This window comes from Talpa occidentalis, unplaced genomic scaffold (genome assembly GCF_014898055.3).
Source record: "Talpa occidentalis isolate TD23 unplaced genomic scaffold, MPIMG_talOcc4v2.1 talOcc4.11, whole genome shotgun sequence".
Lineage (NCBI taxonomy): Eukaryota > Metazoa > Chordata > Mammalia > Eulipotyphla > Talpidae > Talpa > Talpa occidentalis.
The window spans coordinates 94,700,504-94,724,991 of record NW_023601104.1 but is presented as its reverse complement, the minus strand read 5'-3'; the positions used below and the strand labels follow the sequence as shown (position 1 = coordinate 94,724,991).

The 24,488-nt window shown below is 60.6% G+C and overlaps 1 protein-coding gene across 1 annotated transcript; it reads left to right on the top strand.

The window, feature by feature from the left end:
• Window positions 1–307: 307 nt before the first annotated feature.
• Window positions 308–24,481, top strand: HHIPL1 (HHIP like 1). Its single transcript, XM_037503919.2, has 9 exons — window positions 308–644; window positions 6,592–7,238; window positions 9,694–9,837; window positions 11,901–12,229; window positions 12,623–12,749; window positions 15,667–15,812; window positions 18,510–18,591; window positions 21,008–21,090; window positions 23,094–24,481. The coding sequence occupies exons 1-9, from the start codon at window positions 372–374 to the stop codon at window positions 23,642–23,644; spliced, it is 2,382 nt and encodes a 793-aa protein (XP_037359816.1). The 5' UTR covers window positions 308–371; the 3' UTR covers window positions 23,645–24,481.
• The last annotated feature ends 7 nt before the right edge of the window (window positions 24,482–24,488 follow it).

The window sequence follows — 24,488 nt, the reverse complement described above, 5'->3', positions numbered from 1 at the left end:
GGCTCCGGGGCAGGAAGGCAGGCCCCAGGCTGAAGCACAGTGGGCCCCTGGGGACCCAGGAGGCCCGGCCGCTCCAGGAGCTGCAAAGGCTCGGGACCAGCGCGAGGGGCTGCGCCTAGCGGGCAGGGCGGGTGGGCCGAGCTCCGATTCTGCCCGGCCCCTCCCACTGTCCCGCAGAGGTGACCCCCGTCTGAGGAGTCCCACGCTCCAGGGCTGTGGGCGGCCCCCTGTGCCGCCGCCGCGCGCCCGGGTGGGTGCCGGGGAGGCGGGAGGCGGGCGCTCGGGACCCACCCGGCGGGCGGCGCCCCGGGGCCGCGCGGGCCCGGGGTGCCTCCCCCCGGCGCTTCCTCCGCGGCGGGCCGGCGGGCGGCATGGCGGGCGCGCTCGCGGCCGGGGCGGGCGCGCTGCTGGCGCTGCTGGCGCTGCGGGCGCTCGGGGCGGCGGGGCACCCCCAGTGCCTGGACTTCAGGCCGCCCTTCCGGCCGCCGCAGCCGCTGCGCTTCTGCTCGCAGTACTCGGCCTTCGGCTGCTGCGCGGCGGAGCAGGACGAGGAGCTGGCCCGCCGCTTCGGGGCCCTGGCCGCGCGCGTGGACGCCGCCCTGTGGGCCGCGTGCGCCGGCTACGCGCTCGACCTGCTGTGCCAGGTGAGCGGGCGCGGGCGGGGCGGGCGCGCGGCGGGAGGGCGGGCGCTGCGCTGGGCACCGCTGGGCAGGGCGGGCGGAGGCCACTCCGCTGCCACGAGAATTGCGCGGGCTCTGGACCCGGAGCACCCTGGTGGGAGCGATTGCGCACCGCACCGGGTGCGGAGCTGGGCATTGCTTGGTGACTTGGGCCTTCTCTGGCCTCAGTTTCCCCTCCTGAAGCAGGACGGACGGGTGATGTCACCACTCCCTCAGAGTTGGGGGCTCCTCTGCCCTGGTGCCTCCTGGAGGCAGTCCCCGGTGCTGTCAGGGCAGGTGTTTGTGGGTTCGGTGCTCCCTTGAGGAGGGGAAGCTGCAGGGGCGGTGGGCTGCAGAGCCCTGCATGGCAAAGACTGGGCTTGGGTTGGTCAAGGGTTTTGGGAGACAACCCCAAGACCCTGACATGCACACTCAGACCCTAGGGGAGAGGGTTCTGCAGCCCCCACCTCCTCTGTGCTATGCCCGCTCCCTGGTATGGTGACCCCCCTCCCCCAGGGCTAAGCCTTTTTCACCCTTGGACCAGGGACAGGGACGTCCAGTGACATCCCTTTGGTGACACCTTTCTGCCCCATCTGCCCTCTGAGGGCAGAACCCAGCTTCTACCCTCACCAGATGGTGCCTTACTGTTCCTTTTCCTTCTGATTCCCAAGTACCGGGAACTTGGGCAGGTAATGGGTCAAGGTCAGAAAGCCCTCAGGCTGGCCCTGGCCCAGCCCCTGAGCAGTAAGGGGAGTCCTGGGGGCAGTGCCCAGCTCTTGTTCAGCAGGGCAGGGCTGTGGGGAGGGCCCAGCACCTGGCTTGGGGTCGGACAGTCTATTGGGATTTGACTCTCCACTTCCTCGTCATGTGACCTCTATATCCTCTAAACTGGGGGCTGTCTTAGCCACCCCCAGGGTTACCACTTACACAAGACAACATAGGAGGGTCTCAGCGGAGATTCTGGTTGGATTTCTCTAGTGCCTCCGCGGTACCCACTGGCAGCCCAGTCCTGGAAAGGGCTGCGGGGAAGGGGGCGCTGGCAGAGGCCAATTCAGAGAAGGCCAATGTGGCAGCAACTTGTCTGGGGAGTCACACAGCCCAGAGGCGGCCATGGTGGGCACTGGGCCACACTTGCCCAGGTGAGCAGGCCATCCAGATGGGGAGTAAGCGGGCTGGCAGCAGAGGAGGAGGGGCCCAGGGAGCACCACAATGCAGGAGGTGCTGGCCTTGGGTGGACTCTGCTGAGCGCCGGTGCCCTGCCACGGAGGGGAGCCAGAATGGTCTGGTCAGGCGCAGCCCCCTCACCTGCTGGGGGCTTCTCTGGATCAGGTCTCCCTCCCCCCAGTCACATGCGGGGTCACACATCCACTCCACATTTGTTTACTGAGCGCTTCCTGTGTGCCAGGCTCAGCGGGGCAGATAAAGTGGGCGGTTCAGAGGCGGAGGAGGAAGGGAAGGGTCCCCTCTTTCTCCTCCCAGGAGGCCCTGTTCCTGAGCCGCCAGCAGTAGAATGCCCAGCACCTCATCCTGGCGTCGGGGGTGACCTCATGTCTGGAGTGAGCTTGGAGAGGGCAGCTGAGGCTGGGTCACAGCCTCCCTGGCGGGGCCCGGTGGGAGAACAGGAGACCACTGGATGGAGGACTCTGCAGGCCCGGGCTGTGTCCGGGTGCAGCACCTCCGGATTTCCACCAGGGGAGTTGGCCAAGGGGCTTTATTTAGAGGTTTCAGCCAATGATGCCATTCAGGCAGTCACAGATGCCAGGAGACAGGCAGTGAGAACATGCCCTGCCCACAGTCCCTTCCAGACCCTGCCCTGTCTGGCATCTATGACTCTTCCAGATGCCCAGGGTGCTCCATAGCTAGAAGCTGGTTTTCCCTTCTGGCCCCTTCACTCTTCCCTGGGATTTGCCCTCATCCAGCTGATGCCCATGGCATGGGAGGAGAAGAGACACTGAGGACCCAGGGCATCCCAGAACGCGGTGGGGTCGGTGTGAGCCAGCCCACAGGAGGAACTTCCCGTGTAACTGAAGTTGCTTCTCTAAATACCTGCGGGCACCAAAGGCCCAGGTGTCCGTGGCACCCACACTCTGCAGGCTCCTGTACTGGCAGCTGCTTCCCAGGAGCCTGTTAGGAGTGGGCCCCGCTGGGTGCTGGGCCAGAGGAAGTTGGCATGTTACAGGCCCAGCCTCAAAAGTCCCCTTGTTCAATTCAGGAGACAGACACATAGGTACTTACCAGAATGTGCAAAAGTCTTTCCAAAGATGGCTGAACACTATGGGATCATGGGGAGAAAGACCATACTCTTCCTGTAAAAGTCAGGGAAGGCTTCCTGGAAGAGGGTACATTTCCTCTCAAAAGCACATATGATTTGAGCATTAACTGGACAAATACATGCATCACTTCAATTTCTTCTTCCCAACAACTGTATGAGGTTGGAATTTCCCTTTACAGATGAGGACAGAGGCTCAGGGAGGTTAGGGAAATAGCCCAGTCCCCAATGTGCTCCGGCTCCAAGCCCTCTCATATTACTTATTCATCTTGCCTGCCTTCTTAAAGCTCCAGGGGGTGCTGGGTCCTGGGGTGCAAAGCCTGAGGGATAGACAACCATGTCCCCACCAAGCAGACCAGCTGTGCCCTCCCTGGCGATGGTGAGGGAACAGGCGGTGTAGAGAGCTCACCCCTAACCTGCAGAGGTACAGTTTGATGACTGCTGTGAAATGGACAGAGGGCTGTAGAAGTGTCCACAAGGGCCAGGGGGCACCAGAGCCCTGGGAGATGGGGAAGTGGAGGAGATTCTCCAGCCGGGCCTTGAGTCATGCGTAGGAGTTTGCCAGATGCGGACAGGATGAGGCGGGAACGCCCTGCCAGGGAACACTGTGTGCGAAGACTTGTCCTTCCTGAAGACAGTGGTGGACTGAAGAAGCTGCTGGACTCAGGACATGAGTCATGAGCGTCAGTGACCGCACAGGACAGTAAAGTGAGCAGGCTATTTGCTCCCAGGCTCACTGGCCACTGAACTGTATGACATGGGCCAATTCCCCAGGGTTTCTGAGCTGCCCCCTCCTGCCCCCCACCCAACCTCCGGGCTCTGCAAGACTAGTTGCTGACCGTCCTCTTTGCCAGCAGAAGTCACTGTCCATGTTCTGACATTTCCCGCTTCTGCGTGACTCGGGTCTGGGCACCAGGTTTGCCTTGTGGGTCGGTGGGTGCCTACTGGCCACAAGTAAGGACCTGCAGGTCCCAGGGGTGCGTGGAGGCCGAAATTCCAGCCTGGCTGCCCGGAGGCCCTCCCTCACCCTTTCTGCCTCTGGACTGGTCTTTGAGCAGTGGAGAGTGCTCAGATGGACTTCCAGAAGCCCGTTCTGCCCCCTGTGTCTCTGGAACTGAGGCAAGAGCTCCAGAGGTACTTGTTGAACAAAATGTTGCAGAATGATCTGGAAAGAGAAGGGTCTGGGCATCATGGATGTGGCCACTTTTTATTTATTTATTTATTTATTTATTTATTTATTTATTTATTTATTTATTTGTTAGTTAGTTTGTTTAATTTTTTAATTGAGGTAATGGTGGGTTACAACACAGGTTAATGCCTCTTCAGATGGATGTGATCATGCCATGTATGCCACCCAGCACCCACAGCCCCCCGCAGTCCAGGGGGCCCCCTTTCTTCCCACCTTCTACCTCCCACTGTGGCAGCCCCCGTGCTGCAGTCAGACTTCTAGGGCTTTTTTTTTTTTTTAAAGATTTATTTATTTATGCATACAAGAGCTGGGGTGCAGGTCAGAGATGCGGGGGGAGGGGGCGGTGAGAGGATTCCCCAGAGACAGAGTGGGGAGCAGAACAGGTAGATCGACTGAAATCCACTGCTCAGGGGGACAGTGGGGAGAAAGGAGATGTCTGGGGCGCCCTGTGGGTCAGCTCCCTGGCCGGGGATTGAACTCATGCTGCAGAGGCTGCGGAGAGCTTCACAGTGCTGTGCTTAACTCCTTGCGCCACCAGGGGGGCCCTCTAGGGTTTGTTTTGTCTGTTCCTTGGCGTGTGTCTCTGTATGCCACGTGAGTAAAATCAATGGTATTTGTCTTTCTCCTTCTGATGTGCTTTGCTTAGCATCATCCCCTCCAGTTCTATCCATGTTGTGGCACATGTAGAGAATTTATCTTTTTTATAGCTGAGTAGTATTCCATCATGTCTATAGACCACATCTTCCCAACCCACCCATCTGTGGCTGGGCACACAGGTTGTTTCCAGACCTGGGCTGCTGTAAATATCCTGCCCTGGAACTGGGACCTGTACCCCTTGGAATTAGTGCTCCGTGTTTCAGGTTGTCCCCTGGGAGAGGAGCTGCTGGAGACAATGGCAGATCCATTTCAATATTTTGAGGGCCCTCCAGGCAGTTTTCCATCAGAGCTGGACACATCTATGCTCCTACCAGCAGCACACCAAGGCTCATTTTTCCCCGCATCCTAGCCGACCCGTTGCTAGCCTTTTTGATGTGGTTGGTCACTTCTTGGCACGTGGCTTTCTTTAAGCCTCAGCCCTCACCTGAGCAACAGGGGTCACAAGGACCCTACCTTGCAAAGATAAAAGAGGTGGGAGTCCAGATTCCCTGGTTCACTGGCCACTACTGTCTAGACTCCCAGGATGCTCCAAGGCCCTGGGTGGGCAGGGGACGTGGCACCACACGGAGGCTGGGCTGCTTCTGACCTGCTTGTTGCAGAGCAGAGCACATGAAACGGGGGCTGCATCTCTGGGCCCAGGACAGCAAGTGGCCAGACGCTGGCACACAGCAGCAGTGGCCCTCAGCCCCACAGTAGCGCTGGAGGACAGGGTGGAGTGACCAACAGCCAGGGAGCAGCCCCTGGCCCCGGGCCTGAGGACACAGCCAGGAGGACAGCCTGACCCTGGAGGCCTCCTGTTGGAGCCCAGCTGGCCAGGCCCTGCTGTGAGGGGGGAGCAGGTACCTCTCAGGGCTCCCCTCCATTGGAGAAGCATCTCCTGAGGCTGCTGGCATCTCCCCAACCCCCATCAGGCCAGGCCTGCTAAGCTCAGGGTGGAGGTGTGTGCTCATTTCAGGGGTTCAGCCGAGGAGGTCCTTAGAGATCCTGGGATCTGGGCCCCTGCTGTGGGCGGGGTGGGGTCCAGGGAAGGTCCATGGTACTTGGGCAGTAACGGAGACAGGCAGAATTCCTGCCCCCCAGGGATTCAGGCTCTGAGAAAGCCAGACAACAGACATGAAATGAGTTCATTTTTATTATGGTATTAGAGAATGTCCTAGTTTTTGGTTTTATTTTTCTAAGCCATGTCAGAGGTCAGAAGGAAATGGGCGTGGTGGGTGGGGTGGTCAGGGAAGGCATCTCCGAGGAGGTGTCCCTGGAGGGAGGATCTAAGTATAGTGACCTCGAACAAAGCCATCAGTTGTTCTGACTGAAATGGGGTTTATTCAGAAACAAAGCAACAAAGAGGGTATAGCGGGGAGACCACTGGCCCTTCCCTGAATCCAGGGCTACCAGCCACAGCTGCAGCCCCTATAGTTCCCAGGGAGGGGAGCAGGGTCCTCTCTCATGGGAGGTGCTAGGCATGTGGGACTCATGGTCTGCTGCGTGCCTGCCAGGTCGCCTCCCATGGGGCTCTGGGTCTTCAAGGTCACAGGGTGAGTCACAGCCACAGACCGAGGCAGCACTTTAGCAGCGGGAGCAGATGAAGGTAACCCCTTGGCTCAGGAGCTGCTGTTCTCGTAGTGACCAGAGCTGAGCTCATTTTCCTAGCAGCTGGGAGGAGAAGAAAGGGGCAGGTGCCGGCCGGGGTTGCTGCCCCCGGAGCCGGTGGTGGCGGCAGACAGGGCCGTCTCCACACTGGGATCGGGCGGTGAGTGGGTGGCGCGGGCGCATGGCTGGTGAGGCTCCCCAAGGCCTGTCCGGCATCCCTGTCTCTGCAGGAGTGCTCCCCATATGCGGCCCACCTGTATGATGCGGAGGACCCCGCCACACCGCTGCGCACGCTGCCCGGGCTCTGCGAGGACTACTGCCGGGACATGTGGGACTCGTGCCGGGGCCTGTTCCGACACCTCTCCCCTGACCCCGAGCTCCAGGCCCTGGAGGGCCACCGAGCCAAGTTCTGCCGCCACCTGTCGCTGGACGACGTGGACTACTGCTTCCCGCACCTGCTGGTCAACCAGAACCTCAACTCTAACCTGGGCCGCGTGGTGGCTGATGCCAAGGGCTGCCTGCAGCTGTGCCTGGAGGAGGTGGCTAATGGGCTGCGCAACCCGGTGGCCATGGTCCACGCCCACGACGGCACTCACCGCTTCTTCGTGGCCGAGCAGGTGGGGCTGGTGTGGGCCTACCTGTCCGACCGCTCGCGGCTGGAGAAGCCCTTCCTGAACATCAGCAAGGCTGTGCTCACCTCCCCTTGGGAAGGCGACGAGCGGGGCTTCCTGGGCCTGGCCTTCCACCCCAGCTTCCGGCACAACGGCAAGCTCTATGTCTACTACTCGGTGGGCGTGGATTTCAACGAGTGGATCCGCATCAGCGAGTTCAAGGTCTCTGAGGACGACGTGAACACCGTGGACCACAGCTCTGAGAGGTGGTTTCCCTGGGAGCCCTGCTGATAGGGGGCAGGGCACACATCCTCTGGCATGTACCCATAAGCACCAGCATGCACCCATATGCTCTGGCCTGCACATATGCACAGTTATGCACTGGCATGCACCCATGTGCAGCAGTGAGCACCCATTGCACCAACATGCACCCATATGCACTGGCCTGCACCCATACAGGCATGCAGAGATACACTCCAGCATGCACCCTCATGCTCAGTGTGACTGTACCAAGTCATGCTGTGTCTCACATATGTCGTTAAATATTTAGAATATCACACCAGGTGAGGGGCTGAACCCATGTCTGGGATCAGGGGAAGGAAAATCGTCAACAGCCAGCACAGGGTCACGTCCAGACTCCTGGACCAGGCACCTCATATGGTTCATTCTGTCTGGTGGCCATAAGGCCCAATGATTAGTGTTCCCTCCCCCCATTTTATAGCTGAGGAGAGGAGGCTTAGAGAGGTGAAGTGACCTGCGGGGTCACACAGCTGCAGCCTCAGAACTGGCACCCTGTTTGTCTCCCAAGCTCTTCCCACTGCTCCACCCTGCCCTCCCATGGCCTCCCTGCACCTTCTTCTGGAGCCCCATCTTCTTCCTCCCTCGTCCAACCCCTCTGCCCCAGGCAAATGGCTCCCCATCACCTCCAGCAGATTTTTCCATTCCGTGCCTCCAGGTCTTTGTCCCTCTCAACACCAGTCTTTCTGCGTACTGTTTATGCCACAACTGTTTTCAAAATAGATTTGACCTTGCCTGGCAGAAGAGTCATCAGTTTGGGTTCAGCAGGAAAATAAACCATCCCAGGTAATTCAGTAGGCAAATGGGGAGAAATCCCCGGCTTCTTCCCTCCTTCCGCCCTCTTGCCAGTGCCTGCCCATGGCTGAACCTAGCTGGAGCCGGCTAGCAGAGAAGCAGCTCATGGGAGCTGGCCCACTGAGGTAGACAACAGGAGGAGAGCCAGGACAGGATGCAAGGGCAAATAGACATATAACAGCATATGGAGTATTTAGTAAAATGCAAATTCTTGACACTGAAGGCATGAAAAAGCAAGGCAACCAAATACGCTGCCCGTGAGAGCTAATGAAGAGCTTGTCATGTAGAGCCATTCTGGATGAGCTTCCTGGTAGCCAACGCAGAAGGGTAAGAGATGACTCTCGCTGTCTTATACAATACTGCATGACCAGCTCTCCTGACCCAGACGGGAGGCAGAGGGACAGAATAGACAGGCTCCAAGGGTGACCTTCACAACTTGAATCCTGATAAAGACTGGAGGCGGAACACAGAATGTGAAGATGAACACGTTTCAGAGTGAGGACCCTCTGGGACCTCATGAGGACAAGCAGAGAACTTGACTCATGCGGGCAGGGAGAGGTGAGCACGCTGGCTCCAGGCAGGACTGGGGATGCGTGGCCATCCTTGCCCGAGTCAGCTGCGGGAGCCAGTGGAGCCTTGCGTCCCCAAAGGCCCGGGGTCTGGGGCTTCCCTCTGCTCATCAGGTCATGTGTGCTGGTTTCCCAGCGGAAAGGCGTCTGATCTGGTCTTTGAAGTCCCTGAGTCCCGAATTCAAGCAAACCTTTCTTCTTCTTCTCTGCATGGATAAGGGATGAAGTCAGCGACCAGCGCTGGAAGCCTAAGGCACTCATTCAGAGGGAAATACAGGGAGTTGGCTGTGTGGGTATCGGGGTATCGGGAAGGCAGGAGAAGGGCACTGCAAGAAGCCAGAGGGACAAAGTGGGGAGTTCTCTTGTGTGACTCGCTGCTCCTGCTATGTTTGGGCAGAAACCCGGGTCCTCACTTGCCATTCTTTGTTGCCAGCTCCACCACCAGCACTGGCAGCGCCGGAAGCCAAGGAAACGCTTCTCCCCTCTTGTCTCCCACTCTTCATTGGCAAGCCGTAGCCAGGAGCCAGCCTCCTCCTCTCTCCCCCACCCCACCAGTGCCCTCCCCCCCACCACCCACGCCAAGCTGCCCACCGTAGAAGGGATGGCAGATAACAGATGAGGCCGTGGCACATGCCCCACTTGATTGGCTGGCGAGTGGGTCACTCTGATGATGAAGAAACCAATTGTGCCAGTGGCTGGGGCGACAATTTCCTGTTGCCATACCAGGGCAGGTGCTAGCAGTGGGGAGTGGTAGAAAACGCGGAGTGGTAGAATGAGAAGGTCAGAGTTTCTGTCCCAGCTCTGCTACGTATGAGCTGTGTGACCCTGGGCAGGTGACTCAACCTCTCTGAGCCTCCAGTTCCTCATGGGCAAAATGGTATGACTGATCCCTGCCCAGCCTACCAGATCCTTATACAAATTCACTGCTATGAAAGACGTGAAAAGTCTTTTTGACTAAAATGTCATCCAAGACAGCGGTGACTTTATTGCTGTCATCTTGTTTTGTGTTTTTGGCTGAGTTGGTTTTTTTTTCGGGGGGGGGTTGCTTATCTTCTTTTAGGATAATCCTGGAGATTGAAGAACCAGCCTCGAACCACAATGGGGGCCAGCTGCTCTTCGGGGACGACGGGTACCTCTACATCTTTACCGGGGATGGCGGCATGGCCGGAGACCCCTTCGGGAAGTTTGGAAATGCCCAAAACAAGTATGTTCTGCTTGGGTTGGCGGCTAGGGGGGTCTGCACACCCGTCTTGGGCTGGGGGGTAACTCCCTTAGCCACGAGGGACAGGCAGTAGTGAGGGCTTTGGCCCATGCCCATGGCTACTAGCTGGGGCCCCCAGGCCAGTCCCGGCCCCTGGTCAGCGGGGACTAGAAACAATCTCCTTGGGGAGTTGGCCGTGAGGAGTAAGGGCGTCCTGCTCGTCCAGGCCCAGGCACGGAGTCCACCTGTCCTGGGCCCCTGAGGAGCGACCCCAGCGCACCTCTGGGACTTTACTTGAAGTCAGCCCAGCCCAGCGGGAGGAAGGAAGAGCCACTGGCGAGGCTGAGCTGGTTGGGGCAGGCACATGTGAGCTCCTGGGTCCTCTGGCCCACGCGACCCCAGGCTGACCCGAAATGGAAACCTAGTCTCGCCCTTGGTTCCTCACTTGCTGGCCTGAGCAGATGGCCTGCCCTCATTCCACGCGCCAGACACACCCACCCCCCCAACCCCCCCCACCCCCACACACACGGGTCATGTGAGTGTGGACAAGGCTACACAGCAATCTCGGGCGGCTTCCTCCAACCTCTTAGGAGAAATGACAAAAGCATCCTCACCCCAGAAAGTGAAAATAGCGGCTGTGATGCTGATTACAGTAATCACAGCGTTCCCGGCCGGGGCTCGTGACATGAGTGACAGTGCGGGACTCCGCGCCGCTCTTGCGTGTTTGGGATGTGTTTAGAGATGGAGTTGAGAAAATAGAAATTAAGGATTTGTGGATAATTGGACAGAACTTAAAACATTATTTTGCTGTTATGAGCTTTGCCCGGTGACAGGCCGGCGTGGGCGCTGGCACTGGGCTCCCGCTGCGCGGCAGGGTCTGCGGAGGCGCATGGGGCCACTCCCAGCCTGCTGCAGGGAGAAGGGGGCAGGCGGCGCGGGTCCCGTCACTGCTGGGGGGGCCAGTGTGACTTGTCTAATGATGAGGGGGAAGTCCGGGTGCTGCCGCTGGGAGGAGAGGCACATGGCACATGAAGCGTGCAGCGCAGGCCAGGCTGCCCAGGCATAGCCGCGCAGCCAGTGGGTGTGTAGACACCCCAGATCAAGGCACGTGCCTCTGGGCCTCTTCAAGGTGGGGGCTCCCGAGCAATGCTACTTCTGCCATGCAATGCATCAGACCCTAGAGCTGCTCCCCTGGTGGCTTGTGGAGGTTGGGGCTGCACCCCGTTCTGTGTGGCTCTGAAGGGCGCATCCTGGGCTGGTCTTGCTCTGGGGCCCCGGGTGTGGATGTCGGCGGCAGGTGGGCAGTCTGGCCAGGTGGCCTCATCTTGGAAGTAGGGGTGGTAAGTGTAGCATGCGGGGTGACCTGAGTTGCCACTGAGGCCTGACCTTGCCCTGACATGATGTGGCTCTGCCCATGAGTGAGAGAAAAAGGGAGGGTGCCAGCCCCCCTTCCTGCTTGGATCTTTGCGGTCCGCCTCCCCTCTTTCCCGGCCTGACCCCGACTCTCGAGAGGCACACTGGCTGTGACCAGCTGGCACTGGGCGGGGCGCTGGCCGAGAACCCTAGACACAAGACATCGGTGCAGCCTGGAAGACGGCAGGAAGGAGGGGATCCCCTAATGTCAGAGTGGAAGGCCCAGGTCAAGGGTGGTTAGAAGGGGTGACTTTCCCCAGGGCTTGTCCCGGGGCCCTGCTCCCTGGGCCTGACCCCAGCCTCACCGCTTACTATCCCCGTGAGCACGCGGCTGGTAGGTGCCCCTCGAGCTCAGCTGGCCCATCTGTAAAGTGGGGGTCTCACCAGGACCCATCTACCTGAAAGGTTGCCGTCAGGATGACCCGAGGTGCTAGAGGCTGTGTGTCCTCTGCCTGCGGAGTGCCTGGGACACAGTCAGGTGCCCATCAACGATGACTGGGGTTACCTGCTGGGAAGCGGCTGAGAGAGGACAGGATCGGGTGTCTGGCCCCCACCAGGCTCCAGCCTGACCGTGGCTCAGCGTGGGCCGTGGAGTCCCGCCCGTGGGTCCTGGCGCCGGCGGGACCCCAGCCATGACCGTGCCCCGCCCGCAGGTCGGCGCTGCTGGGCAAGGTGCTGCGCGTGGACGTGGCCCGCAACGAGCGCGGCCCGCCCTACCGCATCCCGCCCGACAACCCGTTCGCGGGCGACCCCGCCGCGCGGCCCGAGGTGTACGCGCTGGGCGTGCGCAACATGTGGCGCTGCTCCTTCGACCGCGGGGACCCCGCCTCCGGCGCGGGCCGCGGGCGCCTCTTCTGCGGCGACGTGGGGCAGAACAAGTTCGAGGAGGTGGACATCGTGGAGCGCGGCCGCAACTACGGCTGGCGCGCCCGGGAGGGCTTCGAGTGCTACGACCGCAAGCTGTGCGCCAACGCCTCCCTAGGTGACCGCCCGCCCCTCTCCAAGCCCTGGGACCGCCTCGGGGCGCGCCCCTCCAGCGCCATAGGCTATGCGTTAGCACCGGCCTGGCCTCGGTGACCCCTGATCCCAGATCCACCCCCTCCCCCACTCGGGACCTCCCACCCGGGACCTCCCCCAGCTCCCCATTCCCTGGGGCGCTCCTCTCTCTTCCCACTGGCCCCCACCCTGGCATTCCCTCCCAGTCGTAAAGCTGTGAGCATCTCCCTCCCAGAGTGGGGCCCATCTTGGGTCCTCCTGGACACCTCCCCATCCCTGACCTCCAGTGTTCAGGACCACCCAGGAAGCTTTGGGGGGACAGTCTGATGCTAGCAACTGGAGGCAGCTGCAGCCTCACCCTGACCGGTCCCTTCTGCAGATGATGTGCTGCCCATTTTCGCCTACCCGCACAAGCTGGGGAAGTCGGTCACAGGGGGCTATGTGTACCGGGGCTGCGAGTACCCCAACCTGAACGGCCTCTACATTTTCGGGGATTTCATGAGCGGGTAAGTGGCCCAAGGGCTCTTGTGCGAAGACAGACCCACAGCCCTGAGTCCCCCTGGTTGCTGCCACTGGCTCCCTGATAGGTGCATGTGTGTGCATGCGTATTCATATGTATATTCGTGCGTGTGCATTCTTGCGTGTGCGTGTGTGCGTGCACGTGCAGAGCTGCTTTCTGACAGGGACAGTGCAGCCAAGCAGGTCTCCCTCTCTGAGGACATCTGAGGACGTCCCCAGCTGAGGACACACCTTGCCTGCCCCCTTCTCTCCCAGTGCCCGCCCCGCTTCACCCCATAAAGCGCACCTGTCACTTGAAACTGATGCTAATTTCAGGGCAGGAACATGGTCTTCCCCTCCCGTCCTGGGGTGTGGGCTCCAGGCCTGACTACAGATCTGAGGAGCTTGGGGGGCAGGATGGAAGGGGCAGGGACAACTTCCCCAATAGACTCAGGGCCACCTCACTCCTGGGGAGGCCAGGACCTGCCTCTATACCTGCTGACCAGCACCTGGAACCCTGCCTGTCCCCCGGCAGCCAGGATACCCCAGCCCAGGAGACATCTCCCTGCTGGGGACAGGGACCCAGGCCTGACCATGGGGCCTGACCAGATGCTAAGCTCACATGCTATGGCAATGCCACCTCCACCCAGAGACCCTAGAGGGTGTGTGTGGGGAGATTGGGGTGAGTCACACCATCAGGTTTAGGAGCAGGAAAGAGAACATACCTCTTAGATCTGCCGTGGTACAGGCCCCTTCCCCAGAGGAACCTCGTGACCCACTGTACAGAAGAGAAAACTGAGGACCAGGGCAGTTGAGATGTACTCCTGGCACAGTGCAGGGTGTGCAGCCAAGACGGCCTGGGTCCAAATCCTGGCCCACATATTAGCCCTGTGACCGTGAGCCACCAGGATTAATGCCCACCTACTGCACTGGCACGTGTCCAATATCTGGGGCCCTTCATTAGTCCCTCCAGGGCTCTCCTCGTGAGGGCAGCCAAGTGGGTTCCTTGGGAGGAAACAAGGAAGCCTGAGGCTGGCAGAATCCTCACCTCTTGCAAGCTGTGACCAGGTTGGTTTGTGCCCAGGACTTCTACACTGGAGCCAAGAGAGATGCCAGACTCCAGCCAAGTGTCCTGGGGTCTTCTCCCAGCCCGGCTTCCCTGGGGTTGGCCTCTGTGACTCAGCTGTCCTGTCTGGGAAGTGCGTCTTGATGAAGCCTCTGTTTTTAACCAGATTCTCCTCTCCCTCTTCTGCCCTCCCTCAGGAGAGCACAGTCACCTGACCACAGATTCTCCTAACCTTTCCCAATCCCCTCCGCGGGGTCAGACTCCTCGCCAGGCCAGGCGACAGAAGAACACCCTGGACCTGAATCAAGGAGACAGCCTCATGCTGCATCCACTCTAATCCAGCCTCAGAGAGCCCAGTGCTGGAGGAGCCTAGGGCAGGATAGCCAGGAGGGCTTCCTGGAGAAGGGGATGTCTGAGCAGGGTCTGAAAGTGATGGAGGACAAGAATAGAAAAACTGGAAAGGAGGCCTGAAGACTAAAACCTGACTCACACAAGGAGGTGGGTGTCGAGGGGAATAACATGACCATTAGCTGTAGAGGTCGTGACCCTTAGGCGCCAGTGCCTTATCACAAGGCATGAGACCCAAGCAGGATCAGAGATTCCAGGGTGGGCCCAATCTCCGTATCTTTACCTTCAGGCCTGTGCTCCACTCCCTGTAGCATCTGATCCTGCTCAGGTCTCGTGCCTTGTGATAAGCCACTGGTGCCTAAGGGTCATGACCTCTACAGCTAGGTTAATGGTCATGTTATTCCCCTCGACTCCCACTTCCTTGTGTGAGTCAGGCTTTAGTCTTGAGGCCTCCTTTCCAGTTTTTCTATTCTTGTCCTCCATCAAAAGTATCAGTAGGTGACTAACAGGTAGAGAAGGGAGCACGGGACAAGCCCGGCAGTTTTCGGAGATGCCTAAGCTTCATCTCAAGCTCTGAAGCGGAGGCAGCTCCGGGGTCTGTACAAACAGCTGGGCACCAGCCCAGAGGATTCCGAAACTGAGGTCAGCTGCCCACCTGAGCCCTGCGGGTCAGTGGTATTAATTGGAATAAAAATCTCAATGATAGTTCGACAAAGAGTTTATTAGATAATCAAAGTGAGGATTCAAACCAGGGAGAAGAGACCGTTGGGAAGGCGGGCTCAGCCAACTGCTTTTTCAACCACCCCCTTCAGGTAGGGCTTTCTTTATAAAGCGTTGAGAAGGGGAGGCTTTCTCAGAAAAAGGAGGAATCACAGATGAAACCAGCACGTGGCAGAAACAAAAGCTTTGCTTTCCCAGGCACCCTCTTTCCTGGGCATATGTTAATTTCCAGACAGGGTAAGGCGCACACCTTGAATTCAATGACTCTGGTAGGCGTCACTGACATGTTTGAGAGACAAGGCTGTGAGAGATGAAGGGTCTCACCCTGAGGCAGGGCCTATCTCGGGTCCGGAGGCGGAGGCTCCGGGTTTGCAGCCAGCACTGCTGTCATCCCATACAGGCTGGCCATGGCGCGCCTTCACGGCATTTCTCTCTGATCCACTGACTTCTGCCTCTGCCAGCCCTTTCCTCTGGCCCAAACTCCTCTGGGCCTCCCTGCTACACAGTGGGTGCCAGTGCAGGGGACACGCAGACCCAGCTTTGTGGCTGCACCCCCCTGCAGCGCACCGGCCCATGCCTGCTCGCCTGAATACGTCCTGAGCACTAGGCTCCCTTTGCCCCAGCCTGCTCTGTCTGGTCCTGGCGGCCTGGAGAATAGCAGAGTGACTGACTGCTTGGCCGGCTGGCCAGGTGAATTGGCAGGTGTGTGAAATGGCAGGTGTGCAAATTGGCAGGTGGGTTCCCTTGGGTACTGTGCCAAGAAGGACCCCACAAGTCATCCTCCTCTACAGGCGTCTGATGTCCCTCCGAGAGAACCCGGAGACGGGCCAGTGGCGCTACAACGAGATCTGCATGGGCCGTGGCCAGACGTGCTCATTCCCGGGGCTGATCAACAACTACCACCCGCATGTCATCTCCTTCGGGGAGGATGAGGCCGGTGAGCAGTCCTGAGCCTCTCCTTTCTGGCGGCCCAGGCCTGGGGCCAGCCCCCCATCCTTGGGCCTTCCAAAAATCACCTTTACACCAGGGGGTTGGGACTGGGGATGGGGGAGGTGCTCCGTGGGCGGAGAGCTGTTTGGGCACCGGTCCCCGCTGGCCTGGGCTCCTGCGTCCTGCTCTGGAAGGTGGGGGCCGTGGTCCCAGCCCACCCCAGGCAGGGTTGCTGTGAGGGGCAGAAGGCTGACACAGCTGGGAGTGGGGGCAGAGGACCAGGAAGTCCCTGCAATGCCGGAGGTGCAGGCGGGTGGGGAGAGAGATGCCCGAGGCTCCTGCCTGGGTTCCTCGTGGCAAGTATTTCAACCTCAACATGAAGCCGCATTGTCCTCCAGACGCGGCCGGACGCCGCCTTCTTGCCCATGAGTGGGCACTTTCAGGCACTGGCGCTCTATGCAGAGAACAGAGGGGGAGGGGAGAGGGGCCAGGGAGGCTGGACCAGCTCTGCCTCCTGCCTTTGTCCTTGGCCCTGGATTGTCCCTGGACAAAAGCCCAGGGGCCCCCAGTGGGGCCTGATGGATGCTTGGCAGGGTTGCTAGGCAACGCCCACCCAGGGGGCCTTTGGAGGGGTATGCCCTGCTGGGCCCTGAGCCCAGAGCCCCAGGCCCCAGTCTGGGAACCTTTGTTGCACCGACACCCATCAGAATCTAAATTCCCAAAAGGGCAGCCCCAGCCCCCACTGCCATCTTCAAGCCCATGGGGGCCCTTGAAACCCTTTTATTTCTGTCAGTAGGGGGTTAACGCGCTTTGGAAGGAGGGGTGCTTCTCTCTGCCCTCCCCCACCACCTTATAGAAGCAGGGCCTGGAAGGTACAGTTCCCAAGAAGCCCACCTCAGCCCTTTGAGTGACACCAAGTGCTGGGCAGCCAGGGGAGGCTCCTCTAGAACAGACCAGCCCAGGGCCAGCAGGTTGGGGGGCCTGGCCAGGCAGCCCCTGGAAGGCACAGGAGTCAGCAGCTGGCCAGCACCAGTCAGAGCCCTGGAGTCCAATGCACACAAACCTCTCCCAGTTCCCAGCTCCAGTTGTTCTTCTGACATTTGTAAATTGCAGAACACGGACCTCTGGTGGCCAAGCGTCCTCCCGGGACTGTCCACCCTGGAGAGTCCAGAGGGCAGTGTCTCTCGGGCAGAGCCCTGCAGGGCTGGTGGGGGCTCTGAGCCCGCGCCTGGGCTTGGGGACTCCCGCTTCCAGAAGGTCAAGGCTTGAAGTATGCCTCAGAAGGGAAACTAAGGCTGTCTACCCTGCCCAGTCATGGGGAGGGGGCACTGGCCCCATCCTGGCCCCTGCAGGTCCCTGAGCTGGGCCTTAACCTTGATCTTGATCAGCCAAAGGAAGCCCGTTGAGAAGGCATTCCAGGCCAAGGTGAGCAGTGTGTGTGGGGAGGCTCGAGTCATTCCAGAAAGAGGCCCAGAGGGGGAAGCAAAGGCCTGGGCAGACAGTACGCCCAGGGGCTGTGCCGCTGGCTCTCTGCAGGGACTGACTGGCCAGGGCACCCCAGTTCCTCCTCATCATCATGTGGACCTACTGCCCCTCTCCCATCCCCAAAGGGGGCTGGTGCTCCTGGAGGGGCCAGGTACCACCGACCACTCAGTGCGCTGCCCCCCCCCCCCCAGCTCCCTGCCACAGCTAGATCTGTCCCATCACACCCAGGCCTCTCCAGGTTTCCTGAGCCTGGAGTCTCACCCCACCCCCATGCAGCCCTCCCTGATTTCTTCAGGGACATGCCTTCCTCCAAGTGCCCACTATGTGCTCACTGTCTGTCTTGACCTCTCCTTGGGGAACTTCCCCCACCCCCACCCCTGTCTCTGGGAGCGCTCCTGCCCCCTCTTCCATGGCTGAATCGCCCCTGGCTGGTGTCCGGGCCTCCGGCTACCAGGTGTCCCACACTGCTGTGGGTGGGCAGAGGGCAGACCTGGCCTATTCACTCACCAGCTGTGTGACTTGGAACAAGTCTCTTGACCTCTCTGGGCCTCTGTTTTTCCATCTGTGGGACTAGTGGGAGCCTATTTCCTGGTTACAGGTGCCGTCGACAGTTTCCCAGGGGACAGGAAGTGGGGTGAGGAGAGAGGTGCACCCACATCCCGAGAGCATCCTTGGGCCAGTGCTCATAGAGCCACTTGCTGTCTCCACTGCTGCCCTGAGCGGTGGAGGCGCTAAGGCTGGGGGGCTGGCCCAGCACAGCTGGCGCGTACATGCAGCTTGTGCAGGGGCTGGGGTCCCCACCAGAGCCTCTGGGTGTGTCCTCTTCTGTCCCTGCCACCTGAGGTGCCTGCGGTCAGTGGAGAGAGGTGACCTCAAGGACTCACAGGATGAGGGTGATGGGACAATGAACCTGGGGTGCTCAGCCTGTGCTCACTTAACCCTCTTAGCCCTGCGAGGCTCGCCCATTCCAGGAAGGCGCTGAGGGTTGGTGTGTCTGCATCACCCCGTAAACCGTCAGTGGGCAAGCTGGGCTGTGGCCGCCCCCCCCCCCCCCCCCCCCCCGCCGCCTTAGTTTCCCGGTCTGGGGACTGGAGAGCGACCCAGAGGCGGGGCCCCTGACCTCCTGGTTCCTTCGGTGGGTCCGCTCAGAGCCTGGGGGAGCAGAGATGGGGGGCACTGTTTCAGTTGCTGCTCACTCCTGGCCTGTCTCTCATCCCAGGGGAGCTGTACTTCCTGTCGACAGGCGTGCCCAGCGCCACAGCCGCACGCGGGGTCGTCTACAAAGTCATTGACCCGTCCAGGTGAGTGCCTGCCCCCAGCCCTGGCCTCTGCCACCTCACCACCCTTTTCCAGATGAGTGCAGTGACTCACCAAAGCCACACCACTGGGGGGGGGGGCGGGGAGAGGGATGCAGGGATGCAAATCCCTGCCCTCCAGGTCCAGAACAATCTGACCGGGGGAGCCTAAGATAAAGGATCTCACATTTTCCAGTGGTTTTAGGCGGCAGGTGAGGTGCCCAGATAGTCCCGAGTTCCCAATGGGCCCCCCGCCTTGTCCCTCATCGGCTTCTTACATCAATGGGGACCTTTGTCACCGCGGGGAGCCAACACCGGGCAGCACTGTTACTGTTGTAGAGCAACCCCGATACAAAACGGGGTGCAGGACATCATTTCTCCCTAACATTACCGCTACGCTTTTACTTTTATTGATTATTCAGTTTTTATTGAGGTGACACTTGTTGACAGCGCTCTGTGTGCTGCAGGGGTGTGTGTGTGACCCCTACGCCAGCCAGCCAGGTGCCATTACCCCCCACCAGGGCCTGCGTCCAGCCCACCCCCCCAGCTTCAGTGCTGCAATCAGAATCAGATTTCTGGGTTTTGTTTTGGTTCAGTTTTGTCTGTTCCTTAGCGCTGTCATGGTCCCCTCAGGAGTGAAATCGCCGGTGGCTGTCTCCTGACTTCCGTCTCCAGCTTCGGCCCCTCCCAGCTCCATCCCAGCTGTAGTAAGCGCCACATTCTGGAAAGAGCATTTCTCTAGTTTTTCCCAAAAGTCCTTTTTCTGCTCCGGGACCCAGTCCAGGACCCGCATTACGTTAGTCATCTGTCTCCGGCGTTTCCTCTGGTCTCTGAGGGCCTCTCCGGTGTCCCTTGTTGACCACATGTGCTTTTTTCTAAAGCCCAAACCCATTAATTATCCACGTGACTGGCCCCTCCCCCCACCCTCCCCCTCTCCCTGGGGTCTCCACCATCTTGCCCTCGGGGTCAGCACTGCGTCCTGAGGGGGGACTTGCCAGCTGTGTCTTGTTCTCCTTTGATCCCCACGTGGTGTAAACAGCTCCGTGTTGCAACACCAGTGCCAAAAGGCCCTTGGACCGGCTGGGTGAGTTTTCATCAGGCCGCTCTGCCCTGGCCGTCTCGCCGACCCACGACGTGCGGGCTATTTCCATTTGTTTTTACAAGCGTGTTCTTGAAGGAAATGTCCCCTAACTCAGGCCAGATGTCGCCTTTGACCTGTCGCGCGCTCCAGCGTGCACTGCGGTCTGTTGGCTTGTTATCTCCAGCAAGGGATCCTGACCGGAGAGGGAGTCTCCGGCTCATGATTTTGTGGGCCCCAGGAGCCAGCTGCCAGCCAGCACCCTTCCCTCCCGCCCAGCTTTCTCTTCTGCAGTAAATGAGTTTCTTTGCACCCACAACATATTGCAAGGGGTCCCCATGACACATGGTTGGAAACTGGGAGCCGAGGCGCTGGGGTCCTGTCCTCTATCATTTTGGAGTTTATCTTCTACCTTTTTGCATAGCAAAGATTTGCCTCGCAAATGTGAAGGTAATTCCCGTGAGGGCCTTAGAGCCCTGCCGGGCCTGCCTGAAGCGAGTGCATGTTCTCTGGAGTTGAGGACCCCCAGAAACCCACCCTTCTCCAGCTGTATGAGGTGCTGTCGCCCCTAGCTTCCCTCTTCGACCACACCTGTCTGGGAGCCATGGGTGGCCCCGGGGGACCTGGGCTTTCCTCTGGTGCAGATGGGCCTAATGGCCTCTTGGACCCATCGGGGCAGTCCCCAAATAGGGTCAGGCCTGGTCAGAGACTCACAGGCCACAGCCTGCAATGCCCTAAAATGGGATTCTGTCCTTCATGCTCACAATGTCACAGTGCAGTCTCCTCTCCCTGTGGGCGCCACCCACCCTCCAAGACCCTGGGTCCCTGCGCTCTGCTCCTGGCTCTGAGGCACTCCCCTAACTCCCAGTTATTTAGCTTGCCCTAACCTGCCCCTGGCTCCTCATGCAGAGACCCTCTCCTATTCTGTATCATCAGGAACCCAGAACCCCGAGGGGCAGAGAGGGACCGAGGGATCAGGGTGGCAGGCCAAGTGGGAGTAGAGGAACTGGTCCGGTGCGGGGAGACCGTGACCTTGGTCAGCATCCTCGGGACAGTTCACACTCTGAATTAGAAGTGGCTCAGGAAAGGCGGCTCCCTGGCCCCAGTGGGCCCCAGGCTGAGGCTGTTAGATGGTTTTCCTGGGTTGGGCCCAGGGCGGCCGGGAGGCTGCAGCCCACACAGCAGTGGCTCCCTACACAGCGCCCTTGTGATGGTCCACACCTGCCCAGGCTGAAGGCACACTGGCCCGTTCCCTCCCCGCCCTGCTGCAGGGGGAAGGGTGTGAGATAGAGTGAAGGCAGGCTCCTGGGAGGGGCTCCTGACACCACTCCTGTGTGTCGGCAGGCGGGCGCCCCCTGGCAAGTGTCGGATCCAGCCCCCACCGGTGAAGGTGAGGAGCCGCCTCATCCCCTTCGTGCCCAAAGAAAGTAAGTGCCCGCCCAGGGGGACGGGGAGGAACGTCCCCACAGCTGCACCCGGCCCCCTCCAACCAGTGAGGGTGCCCTTGCTGGACCTGGATGCCCTTCCTCCACCCTGGGACTCACTCTGTGCCTGGCACCCATCAGGCACTCAGTTAAAGGGGCCAACTCCTTGACCTGTCACCTGGGTGCTGCGTGCCAGGTCTAGGGGCCTGGCACGGCTACAAGCCATGGGGCACATGGCTCCAGGCCAGGCATGGTGGAGTCTGCAGGAGGGACAGGGAAAGCATGGCCCCGACTGGGAAGTCACTCCAGGTGCCACAGCCCCTTGGGGAGGGGCCTCAGTCCCACCTCCCTTGTCTGTTTGACTAGCTTGGCGGGGGGGTGGGGGGGGATACTCATGACCTGGTGCCAGGCAAGGCCACCCGTGGCATCTGGGGCACTGAAAGGGGTGAGGCCGAGGAGGGGGCTGTCCTGCAGGTGGTACAAAGGCCCAGAGTCGACTTGAGACCTTGCAGTTCTCAGGGGAAGCAGGAAATCCACCCACTAGTTAATTATCCCTCCCCCCCTGCCCCCCCCCCCACACTGTGTGCTTCATTTGGGGGAACAACGCTGAATAAGATGGACGCTGACCAGGTTTGGCTGGGGGAGGGGGGTGCGGGGGGTGGGGTGGGCGGTGCTCCCATCTCAGTTCCTGATTCTTGGTTTGTTCATATCATCTTGTAATTTGAAACCCACCCACCGGCCAAAGGAAACACCTCAGGGGCCAAGGGTGCCCACAGATCACCAAGCAGGGGTGATCTGCAGGGGGGGCTGGGGGGTGACAGGAAGAAGGCACCTGGAAGTGGGGTGGCCCTTTAGGTGGGAAGCCAATGTTTGGGGAAGTTTGCTCTAACTGCACTTGGAGCTTTTTAAAAAATATATTATTTATTTTTATTTTTCATTTCGGGAGCTTTTATTAGTTGCCTGCCCTGAGCTGGACGCTAGGGCCGTGAGAGACAGGCCGGCCCTGTCCCTCCAGGTGGGGACATTCAGGAGGCATTTAGTGGCTAGGCTGGGGGCCATGGGGGCCCAGAGCAGTGAAGGACTTGGGATGTGTGGGGGTCCCTGGAGTGGAGTCTGAGAGTTGGGTGTGGGAGGAAGAGGAAGGTTGCACCGTGTGTGTGTGTGTGTGTGTGTGTGTGTGTGTGTGTATGGGGGGGTAGGGAGGGGGCAGTGTAGACAGAGGGAGCAAAGTGGGAACAGCCAGCAGGAGTTCTCTCCACAGGGGGCGTGGGGTTCAGGGTGTGGGAGGGGAGCCCCAGTTCATGACGGGGTGCTCCCAGCTCCCCTGCTCTTGGTCTTGGAGGGAGGCCCTTGCTCCACCTCATCTCTTAGTGGATTTCAAAGTGGGGTGGGCAGAGGTGAGGCGAGGAGGGGATCTGGGCTGGTGGTCCTGGGACTCCTCCCCATACTAACCAAGTCACGTGGGGGTCCACCCCCCGAGGGAGGCCATGCCTGAGGGTCTGATATAGTGAGGTTATCCCAGGGCTGGCCTGGGCAGGTGAGGGTCGTGTCTTGCAAGGACAAAAGGATCCACCCCCTCAGCCCCCTAGAGCCTGTTTCTAGGCCCTCCGGAGGGGGTAGATGGGGTTGCCCCCCACCCCATCTGTGTGGGCCCAGCTGAACAGAGAGCTCCATCCAGCTCCCTTTGGTTGGTCAGGAGCCTTGAGAGCCTGGGTGGGAGTGTCCCCCTGCCCCAGGCCCCTAGGTAGCAGGGCCCCACCTGCCAGTCTGCTGGAGGCCTGCGGTGCCTTTCCCATGGGTGGGCCTCGGCCTCCTGGCCACAAAGCAAAGGGTGGGGGACACCCAGCAGCAGACTGGCACAGCTGGGGGAGACTGAAGCAGCCACTGGCCCCCAGGCCCAGGCTGGTCCTCAAGGGGAAACTCTTTCCCTGGATCCCTACTGTGGGTGGGGAGCTGGGGGCTTGGGGGGCCAGGGTCCCTCTGATAGCACCTTTTCCACTGTGCAGAATTCATCTGGAGGCCGGAGAGCACCCCGCCGCCCACAGCGCGAGCGCCCACCAAGGCGCCCCGGCGCAGCCGCCCCACGGCCGCACGGCCCGGGCCCACCCGGCCCGGGCCCACCCGGCGGCCAGCGCGGCCCAGCCGGAGGCCCGGGACCCAGAAAGGCGGGGGTCGCCGGCGGGGGCGGCCGGGCGCCGGGGACCCTGCGCCCTCCAACGGCGCGGTGCGGCTGGTGCGGCCCTCGGGGCTGAGCGCCGGGCAGGGGCGCGTGGAGGTGTTCGCCGGCGGCCGCTGGGGCACCGTGTGCGACGACGCCTGGGACGCCAAGGCCGCCGCCGTGGTGTGCCGCCAGCTGGGCTTCGCGCACGCCGTGCGGGCGGCCAAGCGGGCCGAGTTCGGCGAGGGCCGCGCGCTGCCCATCCTGCTGGACGACGTGCGCTGCGCGGGCTCGGAGCGCAGCCTGCTGGAGTGCGCGCACGCGGGCGTGGGCCGGCACAACTGCGGCCACCAGGAGGACGCGGGCGTCGTGTGCAGCCACGTGGACCCCGACCTGTAGGCTGCCCCCCATCTGCCCTGGGCACACCTGGTCTGCCGGCGGCGGGCCCCGGGAGGTGCGCAGGGGCGCGCGCTTCCTCCCTATCCCTGCCCGACGGGGCGCTGCGGGTCAGAAGCCACAGCATGAGTTGGGGTCTGATGGGGTGCCTGTGGCTCTGGACCCCAAGTATTCTTTTCTTACCTCCCAGCATCTCCAGCAGGAGTAGGAGTAAGGGCAGAACCTGAACACTGAGGGCAGCCCCCTTCACGGACAGACAGGGCCTGGCTGCATTACCAGAGACACAGCCAGTGGGCTGAGGGAGGGGACAGCTATGTTCTGCCCTCACTGGAGTGGAGGGCCCCCATCATCTGGGCCAGAGGGCAAAGGAAAGTTGTCTGACAGGCGGGCCCAGGGTGGCCTGTGGCCTTGGTGCCCAGCAAGGGTCAGGCTGCCTGGAAGGAAGCAACCGCTGGCTTGGGCTGGCTGGGGGACAGCTGGCCTGTGGAAGACACTCCAGAACATTTTGGACCTCATCACCATGCTGGGCCCTTGTCCTGCTCTGGGGAGAGTGCTGGCTCCCAGCCCTGAGGCTTGACTCTCCCCTGCTCCTGGAACAGGAGCAGAGCCCTCCCCAAGTGCCCCTCGAGCCACCAGCCCCAGGGTGTGGGGGCCCCACTGCCATCTCCAAACCAGCCCCTGCTCAGTGAAATCCAGGGGACCCTCTGATCCCTCCTGGGGCGCACCAGCTGAGGGTCCATTGAGACTACTGAGGCTCTGGCTCCAGGGCTGTGCCAACAGCATGACTGTTTCCAACCTCCCTCCTGCCTCTTCTCTGGTTTGTACTGCCTGGGGCTGGGGAAGGCTG